This window comes from Malus sylvestris, chromosome 15 (genome assembly GCF_916048215.2).
Source record: "Malus sylvestris chromosome 15, drMalSylv7.2, whole genome shotgun sequence".
In the NCBI taxonomy this organism is placed as follows: Eukaryota; Viridiplantae; Streptophyta; class Magnoliopsida; order Rosales; family Rosaceae; genus Malus; species Malus sylvestris.
In genome coordinates this window covers 18,950,825-18,963,540 of record NC_062274.1, presented here as the reverse complement: position 1 = coordinate 18,963,540, position 12,716 = coordinate 18,950,825, and the positions used below count along the sequence as shown (strand labels likewise).

Sequence of the window (12,716 nt, the reverse complement as noted above, 5' to 3'; positions counted from 1 at the left end):
TAAAAGAATAAAGAATATGCACTTAAGGAACGTGTTCAGAGCACACATCTAATATAGAATAATATAAAAATTAATATAAAAATTGAATGAACACATAAGGGAGTCCTACACCTAGAGGACTCGAAGATACTGATGCGGAAGTGCCTGGATGCCGGGATTGTACGCCTCGATTCTAAGTCCTGAAGGGGGCGCAAAACAAACATGAGTGGACCAATTTGATATATATATAATAAAACAGTTATCAACGTACTAACCCCCAGGTTTTATTAAAACACATATATCATGATCAAAATATGTTTTCCGAAACCTAGCATGCCGTGCAAAATCTCAAATTCATAACTTGTATAAGTAATAAACACTAGTGAATTGTCCGATAACCTGCAGGCCCCATGCCAGCTCCCCGTCTCTGAGCAGACAGTCAGAGGAATATACACTACAGGCCCCATGCCGGCTCCCCGTCCCTGTGCTAAATAGCCAGAGGAAACACACTCCAGGCCCTATGCCAACACCAAACCGTCGCCCGGGACGGACCGGAATCTATCCCTACGTCCCGTAGCGGAAAGGACCACTAGGTAAGTACGAAACCATTGAACATATATAAACTGAAAAACAACTTCGTAGTATAAAGTCATCCATCATCTATACTACAAAGAGGTGTTCTAAACATGTTCTAAATATCATATCGTCATCCATCGGATATTCTATAAGAACATGGGTTATAGGAAAAATAGTAATAATTCAATCTAGCCTCAGTAAGCATACTATCTCATAAAGTATTTCATAAAACATAAGTATTAAATCATGATTTTCATGTATGCATTTCTATTGTTAAAACATGCTTTTGAAGGGGTCCACTCACAGTACTTCGCCGTCGAAAAGTCACGCAGCTAGCGAAGAAAGAAACGCCACTATAATTGCCCCTAAGCACATAAAGGGGTCCAATTAATAAAACTCTAGCATAACAATTGAATTTGGGAAAACGGACTTCAAAAAACGGGTCCAGGACGTCGAAATTAGCCTAGGAGAGGTCCTGGACGAAACCCCGAAATGTCAACTCAAAATGTCAACGTTGACCGTTGACCGGTCAAAGTCAAAGTCAACTCTGACTGTTGACCGTTGACCAAGTCAACAGTCAACTGGTCAGAGGTCAAAGTCAATTGGGCTTTGAATTAAGTTGGGCTGAAAAGGGCCTTAAGGGTTTTGAGGAAAAGGGCTTTCAGCCCCTTAACAGAAAATGGCCCAAAGGGCCCTAAATTCCTAAAACAGAAAATAAAATAAATAAAAACCTTAAAAGGTTTTTGGGTTGGGTCATGGGCCACAGGCCCTAAACATAAACGGCCCGAGGGCCTTTGGGTCCTAAAACAATAACAATTAAACTAAAAAATTAATTAAAAGGATATGGGTTAGGATTTGGGCTTCCCCACCACACGGGCCTAAGGCCCTCTTGCTACAGGAACCGGCCTAAGGCCCTCTTGCTCACCGGAGCACCACCATCGGAGCTTCACGGCTCCGGCCGACTTCCACACACAACCCTAGACTTCGATCTAGGTACCAAAACGAAGAGCAAGACGAGGGGAGTATTTCTATACCTTCTTTCGTCGTGGAACGACCGGAGATGGCCGAAATAACCCCCGAGGTCGCCGGAGATGGGGTGTTTACACTCGGGTTCGATTCGTCCTAAAAACTTCCAAAAATCACAAAATAACTCCAATTAAACCTCAAACTTGCAAGAATCAAGGACGAAAAGAGAGAATTAGGGGCTTACCTAACCGGAAAATACAAAAATCCGCCGGAGTTCTTTTCCGGGTTTTCGCCGAGTTCACAGAAACGAGAGGGAGAGAGAGAGAGGGCAGCACGAGATTGATGATGGGTGATGGTTCTTCCTCGCACACTCGTGTGCCTCTGTGCGTGTGTGTGCTTGCGGTGCAGAGAAGAGAGAGAGAGAGAGAGAAAGAGAGAGAGGTCCGAGAGAAAGGAGAGGGACATGACAGAAACGAAGAAGAAGGAGGAAGGGGTTCACGGGGAGGGACAGAGAGAGAAGAAGGAGAAATTGTTTGGGGTGCTGCCACGTGGCAGATTTAAAAAGAAAGGGATCCATTTTCAGATTGGGTAAATAAAATGGGACAAAATTGATATAATTAAAATGTTTTGGGATAATTACATACATATATCTTTATAATTAGGGGGCGGGTGTTACAATCTACCCCCCTTATAAAAAATTTCGTCCCCGAAATTTAAAATTAACTACTAAACTGAAATACTCGAAAATAGTAAGAAGAATATATGTACAAAGAGAAATCAAGTCAGAGTGGATGCATCAAAGAGAATATGCCACACCGTCGCGAGCGGGTTGCAAAATCCTCTATCATGCCTCCTAACTCTTACTTTCTTCCCCATCAGTGTAAAAGTAGAAAACATACTTTAATAAGATATAAAGTCGAAAACATATAATAGCTTAAGGTCAAAAGTAAGTACATAAAACGCGATAACATTAAAATAGATATGTACTAACATATAGGTCAAAATTTTGAGCTGAACTTAAAAACTGAAAACGGAAATACTTTTCCAAAAAAACATTTGTAACGTCAAAACAATTAACTAGAGTAAATGAGGTTAAAATACTTATACTGAAAACCAAAACTGAAGAATGAGAGTGGGTCTTGCCCAAGAATTCGAAACATCATGTACTCCGAAAATAGATTGTCTTTGGGTCGAGTCCCAAGAATAGCTAATCTGCAACAATTGTCGTAGACGGATCTTCCTGCCCACTTGCTTAACGAACCTAACAAATAAGCTATCGATATCACAGTCGGCCGCCCGTGATATCGATCACACATTTGTTGTCTCGATAAGCAAGCAGTAATTTCCTGAGGGTGCACAATTTCACACGTCGAAAATTCGATCCTCCGACTACAAGCTCGCATAACTTCTCTAACAACCAATGTTGCATGTAGCAACTCTCGTACCATGCCACAACAAGTGCCATACTCAAACCGAACAAAATAAGAACTGTCGTTGTAAAACTTTATCCATCACCAAGCATCATATCCTCCTCAGTTCTTCCAAATGTGACCAACTATTCGAGTGTTTCACCAGTAAAGAACCCTTTTGAAAATTGTACCTTGGGATTCAAGAGAAGTGGCTACCATGTTAGTAGTAGACCCAAAAGCTCGAACCAAGCAAGCAGAAAACGAGAAGTCATCTTCCTCAACACGCAGCATCTTTTGGGAACTGTTGTAGTGCTCAATCCACCTCTCCATTTTTGCTTAGTTGCAGATTTCTAGTCAAACAAGGTCAATGTTGGAGGAAAGAATGACTCTCATGTAATCAACCTAAACACCCCATGAAAGCACACACCATTCGCAAGAAGTGCAAAGATCCTCCGATTATTGCCTCGACTACACTGTGGTGCCATTCCAGAGTGCACGAAACAAATCTGCTAGAAGTGATTCAACATCCACATACTCACAAGAATAAGGTTCGGAAGCGAAGCAGTGGAAATATGCGTTGAGACGAACACATATCGTTGGAAAATAACCGATGTGATGCCTATGAATTCTAGTAAGATGGTGATACAATATGCTGACCTTCTGTACTAAAACCTTCAACCAACTCTTACTAAAAGACCGCTTAAACCTCATGCCCACGTGCTCTCGAACCGAAAGATCCTGGTGCGAGGTAGTGGAAAGCTACGCTGCGGTGCGTTGAGGCGAACACATCACATCATCGAAGAGATCTACCAGAATACGATATGATAGTAATGAATTGCAACAAGATAATGAGTGGTGACCATTCAGTTTAGCATGAAGACAGTGATGCAATATGCTACTCATCTGCACTACAATCTTCACCGGTCTCTTACCAAAAGACGACTCAAACTTCACACCCACAAGGAACTCTTTCTGGTAAGTCTGGTAAGCTTGTGAAAAGGTTATGCTCCTATCTTTCCTGTCCGAATCGACATGAACTGGGTGCACACTTTTGCTGAAAAGATCGATCGTGAATTCCTCACTGATTGAGCGAGAAACCATGCCGAGAAGGCTGAAAGAACACTCAAGAATTTAAGGGTCAAACTAGTCCATTAAAACTGGAGTACAAGATATTGCGATTTGAACGAGAAACCACGCCGAGAACAAACATTCCGGCATGATTCAGTTTACATTGAGAAACAAACAAGCGAAGGAAAATGAAGATGCAGAAATAGAAGTCCCTGTTTATGATTATTTGGCTAATCATCACCATAAGGTTGACGAGTTTCTTAGCCAAAAGGGAAACAGGTCTAAGCTCAAAGAAAAGTTAACAACTGCTTATAAGATTTGACGAGGCCAAAGACATTTCGAAATTCACAATACTTTGTGAGATTTGTTTCAAAGTTCAAAAATTAAACATAGAACCTCTGAATCAACGAAATGACGATGAAGAAAGATACGAAGCAACCCGCGTATGCATGCAGTGACACGATTGGCTACCTTAAAGTGATGCTCTTGAGCAAACCAAGGCTCAATGAATCCAGAGAAGTTTAGTGCAAAACTCGATCTTCGTACAATGATGAATATGGTAGAGTCTCAAGCCATTACACTGAAAATTACAAGGCTAAACAGTTAACGGACAAGAGCACTGGTCAGTTGGGCTACAAGCAAGAGGTTAAGTTTACCTCTACCGAAAAGTACGAGGACAATGAGCATTTTACCACCAAGTACCATACCCAGGTGAAATTCAAGGAATTTGTTTATCCAAACAAATTTGGATTTTCATCATCTAAGTCAAACTACAGCAACAATAAGAATCACCACTTCTTTTGGATTTTGGTGAGAATAGCGTCTGCTACCAAGAAGTTTCCCAAGAAAAATTTAATCTCTAGACGAAGTCAATTCTTAAAGGATTTGATGTGAAGTTAACGATCAAAGGTTCGTGACTTGTCTTCGTCATTGAGTAAACAAGAAGGTAATCGATAGAACAATCGCCAAGAATTGTTATAAAGATTCACCCAAATTTCTTCGGTGGTAATGAGTCCGAGAACATTGATTTGCTCCCACTAACTACCACCTACTAACCATCGTCACCACTAGCACTTACTCGCTTACATAGCACGCACTTCGAATATTTCAAGCAATTTCCAAGAGATATGACTCTGCCCGCCATTCCTAGGGAACGCATGTTGCAGAGTGATGTCATCGCTTCAGATCTCCAGTTGGCCTTAACCAATTCGTACCATCAAGATTTTTCCGTTTCCCAAGATTTCAATGCAAAGCCGACTCTGCTCGCAATTCCTAGGGAACGCAAGTTGCAGAGTGGCATCACCATTTCGGATCTACAACTGGTCTTGACCAGACTTCCTCAAACTGAGATTTCTAAAAACATGTCGCTTCCAAGTAACACCGACTATGCCTGTCATTCCCAGAGAATGCACTTCACAGAGTATCGATCCGATGTTGAAAGTCGTCCAACAATTCAAACACGTCACCGATGAGGCACAATCTCGACACAAATTCTTGTATATCAACCCGAAGGTGACAATTCAAACAGATGAAGATTCGCACGACTGCGCCGAATAACACCAAATCCAGAAGTCCTGACATCCAAATGACGTCAAAACCGACACACTACTTTAGTAAGACAAGATCCTAAGTATGCTCTGAACAAACCACGCTCTGATACCAATCTGACACGCCCCGATCCCGATATCCTCGGGATATCGGGATGGTCACGTGCTGGCCGACACCCGAGGGTGACGAAAGCCATTTATTGAGTGCAATTGCTGAAAACAAGGAATATATAAGGTTTATAAATATAAAAGAATAAAGAATATGCACTTAAGGAACGTGTTCAGAGCACACATCTAATATAGAATAATATAAAAATTAATATAAAAATTGAATGAACACATAAGGGAGTCCTACACTTAGAGGACTCGAAGATACTGATGCGGAAGTGCCTGGATGCCGGGATTGTACGCCTCGATTCTAAGTCCTGAAGGGGGCGCAAAACAAACATGAGTGGACCAATTTGATATATATATATAATAAAACAGTTATCAACGTACTAACCCCCAGGTTTTATTAAAACACATATATCATGATCAAAATAGGTTTTCCGAAACCTAGCATGCCGTACAAAATCTCAAATTCATAACTTGTATAAGTAATAAACACTAGTGAATTGTCCGATAACCTGCAGGCCCCATGCCAGCTCCCCGTCTCTGAGCAGACAGTCAGAGGAATATACACTACAGGCCCCATGCCGGCTCCCCGTCCCTGTGCTAAATAGCCAGAGGAAACACACTCCAGGCCCTATGCCAACACCAAACCGTCGCCCGGGACGGACCGGAATCTATCCCTACGTCCCGTAGCGGAAAGGACCACTAGGTAAGTACGAAACCATTGAACATATATAAACTGAAAAACAACTTCGTAGTATAAAGTCATCCATCATCTATACTACAAAGAGGTGTTCTAAACATGTTCTAAATATCATATCGTCATCCATCGGATATTCTATAAGAACATGGGTTATAGGAAAAATAGTAATAATTCAATCTAGCCTCAGTAAGCATACTATCTCATAAAGTATTTCATAAAACATAAGTATTAAATCATGATTTTCATGTATGCATTTCTATTGTTAAAACATGCTTTTGAAGGGGTCCACTCACAGTACTTCGCCGTCGAAAAGTCACGCAGCTAGCGAAGAAAGAAACGCCACTATAATTGCCCCTAAGCACATAAAGGGGTCCAATTAATAAAACTCTAGCATAACAATTGAATTTGGGAAAACGGACTTCAAAAAACGGGTCCAGGACGTCGAAATTAGCCTAGGAGAGGTCCTGGACGAAACCTCGAAATGTCAACTCAAAATGTCAACGTTGACCGTTGACCGGTCAAAGTCAAAGTCAACTCTGACCGTTGACCGTTGACCAAGTCAACAGTCAACTGGTCAGAGGTCAAAGTCAATTGGGCTTTGAATTAAGTTGGGCTGAAAAGGGCCTTAAGGGTTTTGAGGAAAAGGGCTTTCAGCCCCTTAACAGAAAATGGCCCAAAGGGCCCTAAATTCCTAAAACAGAAAATAAAATAAATAAAAACCTTAAAAGGTTTTTGGGTTGGGTCATGGGCCACAGGCCCTAAACATAAACGGCCCGAGGGCCTTTGGGTCCTAAAACAATAACAATTAAACTAAAAAATTAATTAAAAGGATATGGGTTAGGATTTGGGCTTCCCCACCACACGGGCCTAAGGCCCTCTTGCTACAGGAACCGGCCTAAGGCCCTCTTGCTCACCGGAGCACCACCATCGGAGCTTCACGGCTCCGGCCGACTTCCACACACAACCCTAGACTTCGATCTAGGTACCAAAACGAAGAGCAAGACGAGGGGAGTATTTCTATACCTTCCTTTCGTCGTGGAACGACCGGAGATGGCCGGAATAACCCCCGAGGTCGCCGGAGATGGGGTGTTTACACTCGGGTTCGATTCGTCCTAAAAACTTCCAAAAATCACAAAATAACTCCAATTAAACCTCAATCTTGCAAGAATCAAGGACGAAAAGAGAGAATTAGGGGCTTACCTAACCGGAAAATACAAAAATCCGCCGGAGTTCTTTTCCGGGTTTTCGCCGAGTTCACAGAAACGAGAGGGAGAGAGAGAGAGGGCAGCACGAGATTGATGATGGGTGATGGTTCTTCCTCGCACACTCGTGTGCCTCTGTGCGTGTGTGTGCTTGCGGTGCAGAGAAGAGAGAGGGAGAGAGAGAAAGAGAGAGAGGTCCGAGAGAAAGGAGAGGGACATGACAGAAACGAAGAAGAATGAGGAAGGGGTTCACGGGGAGGGACAGAGAGAGAAGAAGGAGAAATTGTTTGGGGTGCTGCCACGTGGCAGATTTAAAAAGAAAGGGATCCATTTTCAGATTGGGTAAATAAAATGGGACAAAATTGATATAATTAAAATGTTTTGGGATAATTACATACATATATCTTTATAATTAGGGGGCGGGTGTTACAGAACAAATGAGTGGTAATTGATCGACAAAGTCAATCTTGAGTTATTTATTCTATATATGTCTTTAGTAATAAAGACTACATGTATGATTAAGTTGATTCAATAGCATTAATTTATGGTGAAAAAGACAGAAATCAGGGATCTTTAATAGATTCAAAGTTCTGATTTCATTGTTGTCTTTTACAGTTTCACTAAAGTCAATCAATCTAACAGCAGTGTTAATTCTCAATGGTGGGAGCAATTATAAGAAATTTCGTAGAGAGATTGAATTGCTTTTGACACTAAATGAGTATGACATTGCTCTTGACACTCCAAGACCTGAAGCATGAACCGACAAGAGCACAAAGGCTGAGAAGGCTGATTTTGAGAGATGGACTAGAGCTAATAAAGTGGCTTTATCCATTCTTGAAAGTGGCATGACAGATACAGTGCGTGGTGAAATCAAGATATGCAATCTAGCAAAGGATTATCTCAAGGTTGTGGAGAATAAGTTTAAAGAATCAGAGAAGACTGAGATTGCTCAGAGCATGTCTCTCTTGACTTCCTACAAGTTTGAGGGTGGAGGCTCAATTCAAGATCACATCATGAAGATGACTGATGCAACTGAAAAACTTAGTTCCATGGATGTTATCATTGGAGAAAAGCAGTTGGCTTTCATGATACTATAAGCATTGCCACAGAAGTTCAGCCAGCTAAAAGTGTCTTACAATACTCAGGATAAGTTATGGACAGTTGATGAACTAATTGCTCAGTGTGTGCAAGAAGAGAATCGTCAAAGGCAACTGAAGATCAAAGAGGTTGAATCCATCAATTTTGTGCAAGCTGCAAAGGGAAAGAAGGATTTTATTTCTGGTAACACTTCTAAACCTAAGCATTTTGACAAGTCTGTTATACCTGTTAAAACTACCAACTCTTCTAAGTCTAACAATTTTAAGGTAAAAACTAAAAACATTGAAAAAAAAATTAGATGTCATCATTGTAAAACCAAAGGTCATTATAGAAAAAACTGAAATATTCAAGAATTGGTTGAGGGCTAAAGGAAAAACTGATGTCTACATGTTTGAGGAGTTGAATCTTATTGATATTCCTATTGATTCATGATGGTTTGATACTGGTTCATTTGTGCATATGACTAATTTATTGCATGGTTTTGAGCAACAAAAGAAAACAAATTGTTTTAATGTTTTTGTTGATGAGGGAACTGTTGAAACTATTGGCATTGTCAAACTTAAACTAGCTACAGGTTTAATAATGCAATTAAATGATGTATTGTATGTTCCTACAATGAGGAGAAATCCAATTTCAGCATCAAAATTGGTTAAACATGGCTATGTTTCATGGGGGATGACAAATGCATCAAGTTTTATAAAAATGGTTCTTTGCAGGAAAAAGCTTTTATGCATGATCAACTTTGGAAATTACATTGCACTATAGAAACTGATCACTTACATGTTTTGAACACTGCAACCAAAAGAATGCACGGTTTAGATCAAATATTCATGCTTTGGCATAAAAATTAGGACATAATTCAAATGAAAGGGTGCTTCAATTATCCAAAATGAACCTTATTCATGAAATTGACTTCAAAAATGCAATTGAATGTGTTGATTATATGAAAGGAAAATTGACAAATGTTAGAAAATTAGATGCTAAAAAAAGTCATGGTTTATTGGAAATCATACACATAGATGTTTATGGACCTTTTCTTGTCAAAACCATATGTGGGAATTCTTATTTTATGAATTTCATTGATGACTATTTAAGATACAGTTATATTTTTCTTATTAGTGAGAAGTCTTCAGTCCTTGAATGTTCTAAGGTCTTTAAAAGGGAGGTTAAAAACAATTGGACCATGTGATTAAAATTGTTAGATCAGATAGAGGATGAGAGTAGTTTGGCAGGTACACAGAAGTTGAACAATAAAATGGACTGTTTGCTTCCTTTCTTGAAAGCCAAGGTATTGTAGCACAATACACTGCTCCTGACAAACCCCAATAGAATGGAGTTGCATAAAGGAGAAATATGACCCTAATGGGGATGGTGAGAAACATGATATCTATGTCTAAACTGCCAGGTATTTTTGTGGGGTGAGGCATTGAAGACAACAAATTATATTTTGAATAAAGTGGCATCTAAATCAGTGCCTAAGACACCTTTTGAATTATGGAATGGAAGACAACCAAGCTTTAATTATTTTCATGTTTAAGGTTGCAATGCATATGCAAGATTTTATAATCAAAGTGAGAAGAAATTAGACTCTAGGACAACATATTTCTTCATTGGTTATTCTGAGAAATCAAAAAGCTTCAAGTTCTATTGTACTCCAGCACACACCAGAATACAAGAAACTCATAATGCTGTTTTTCTTGAAGATGAAGATGTTTCAAATATAGTCCAAGAAAATTGAGTTTGAAGAAGAAGTGTATTTGGATAAAAATTCTTCATATTTAGACTACAATCACATACCTATGCTCCCAAAATCGAACACACCAAACACTGAGATTGATGAAGTTATGGTTGAACCTAAGTTTTCAACAAATGTGATAATTGAAGAACACTCAAGCTTATCAAAGTCCAATTATCGAAGAACAATCAATTGATACAAGTATTTCTGTTACATTACTTGATCAGCCACTTTAGATAAAGTCAAACAAAGTAAGAAAGCTAGTTATCTCAGAAGACTATGTGTACTATTGCAAGAGACAGTTCGATTTTGGTGACATTGATGATCCTATCACATATTAGCAAGCTATGAAGAGCCCTCAAATGGTTCTATGATAGATGGCAATAAAGGAAGAACTTGATTCCATGTCCAAAAATTGTGTTTGGAATCTAACACCATCACCTTCTGAAATCAAGACAATTGGTTGCAAGTGGTTGTTTAAGACCAAAAGGGATGCTGAAGGAAGAATTGAAAGATATAAAGCAAGACTAGTTGCAAAGGGTTTTACACAGAGGGAATTAGACGATTATAATGGCATTTTCTCACCAGTGTCTTTTAAAAACTCAATTAGAGTCATCATGGCATTAACATCACACTTTGATCTTGAGTTGCACCAAATGGATGTCAAAACTGTTTTCTTGAATGGAGAACTTGATGGGGAAATCTTTATGGCTTAACCTCCTGGATTTATTGAAAGAGGGGAGGAGCATATGATCTGCAAATTAAACAAGTCAATATATGGATTTAAACAGGCTTTTAGACAATGGTTTTTAAAATTTGATCAAGTTGTGACTTCACAAGGCTTTATGAAGAACAAAATTGATGATTGTATTTATCTCAAGACCAGAGGTTTGAAGTTTATCTTCTTTGTTCTTTATGTTGATGACATCTTACTTGCAAGCTCAGATAAGCAACTATTGAATGAAAGCAAACATATTTTAAGTACAAATTTTAAGATGAAGGATTTGGGATAAGCTTATTATGTGTTGGGAATTGAGATTGTCAGGAATAGACAGAAAATGGTCTTTGGCTTATCTAAGGTTACATTGAGAGAGTACTCAATAGATTCCATATGGAAAGTTGCAACAAAGCTAATGTTCCAATGAACAAGGGTGATAAATTCTTGAGAAGCCAATGTCCAAAGAATGAGCATGAGACTAAACTAATGAAGATGAAGTCCAATGAGCATGAGACTAAACTAAAGAAGATGAAGCTCTATGTTTCATTAATTGGAAGTCTTATGTATGTTAATATTTGTACTATACCTGATTTAGCATTCATTGTCGGACTTTTGGGAAGGTTTCAATCAAATCATGGAGAAGCTCGCTGGGCGGCAGCAAAGAATGTGTTGAGATATCTGCAAATAACTAAATATTTTATGTTAGTTTATGGAAGAGAAGATTCATTGGAGTTGGTTGGATTCACTGATTCGAACCTTGCTGGAGATGTGGATGAGAGAAAATCAATTGGTGGGTATATTTTCAAATTAAATGGAAGAGCTGTTTCATGAAAAAGTGCCAAGCAAACTATTGTATCAACCTCGACAATGGAAGCTGAGTTTGTGACATGTTTTGAAATGATGAAACAAGTTGTTTGGCTCATAAATTTGATTGTTGACATGAAGATTGTTGATTCTGTTAAAGGTCCTATGAAAATGTATTGTGATAACAATGCTGTTATGTTCTTCTCGAAAAATAACAAGAGAACTTCTGCTTCTAGATTGATTGATGTAAAGCTTCTCAAGGTTAGAGAAATAGTGAAGAAATGGGTGATAGAAATTCAGTATCTGTCAACAAGTTCGATGATTGCATATCCTTTCACAAAAGCATTGCCTAATAATGTGTTTAAAGAGCATGTGACACAGATGAGAGTGCTAGAATCTTTAGACAAGTGGGAGTAAGCCATTTTGGAACTTAAAAGTTGATGTTGATGCTTCATCCTTTTTTATTAATGGTTAAAGTTGCAGACTTTTGAGTTAGGTGGTTTATTTTAAGTTTATTTGGTTTAGTTGGTTGTCTTATTTTGGTTTCTGTTATAGTTCAGTTTTTTCCAATCTTGTGATTAATTGTTCCAGAAGACAAGTTGTTATTAATGATAGTTTGGTTTGCTAGAAAATCAATTCTTATGATTTTACTGATGCATATTTGCTATTGACATTATGTTCTAGTGTGGATGTTAACTAGGATATTGACATTATTACGTTGAGACTTGGCAAACATAAGTGGGACTGAAGTTTTCTTGACATTGCTATTGTGTTGGTTCACATAAACATGAGGTACATAT

At 38.9% G+C, this 12,716-nt stretch overlaps 1 protein-coding gene and 1 long non-coding RNA gene across 5 annotated transcripts; one reads left to right on the top strand and one right to left on the bottom strand.

Moving 5' to 3' along the window:
- On the bottom strand, nucleotides 1–7,790 carry LOC126602357 (uncharacterized). Of its 4 annotated transcripts, none has more exons than XR_007616089.1 (4): nucleotides 7,560–7,790; nucleotides 7,383–7,478; nucleotides 6,653–6,713; nucleotides 1–179 (listed from the first exon to the last, which is right to left on the bottom strand). It is a non-coding gene; the product is annotated as an uncharacterized LOC126602357 (long non-coding RNA). The 4 variants fall into 4 exon arrangements; XR_007616086.1 differs by having other exon boundaries at nucleotides 7,383–7,471; XR_007616087.1 differs by lacking the exon at nucleotides 6,653–6,713 and adding an exon at nucleotides 860–920 and having other exon boundaries at nucleotides 7,383–7,471.
- Nucleotides 7,791–11,979: 4,189 nt separating this feature from the next.
- Nucleotides 11,980–12,333, top strand: LOC126602757 (uncharacterized). Its single transcript, XM_050269634.1, has one exon. It carries the CDS (start codon nucleotides 11,980–11,982, stop codon nucleotides 12,331–12,333), a length of 354 nt encoding a protein of 117 aa, XP_050125591.1.
- Nucleotides 12,334–12,716: the final 383 nt, after the last annotated feature.

Bases quoted from the DNA above. Each gene is read 5' to 3' on its own strand.
- LOC126602757 (XM_050269634.1), top strand. From the start codon at position 11,980: ATGGAAGCTGAGTTTGTGACATGTTTTGAAATGATGAAACAAGTTGTT.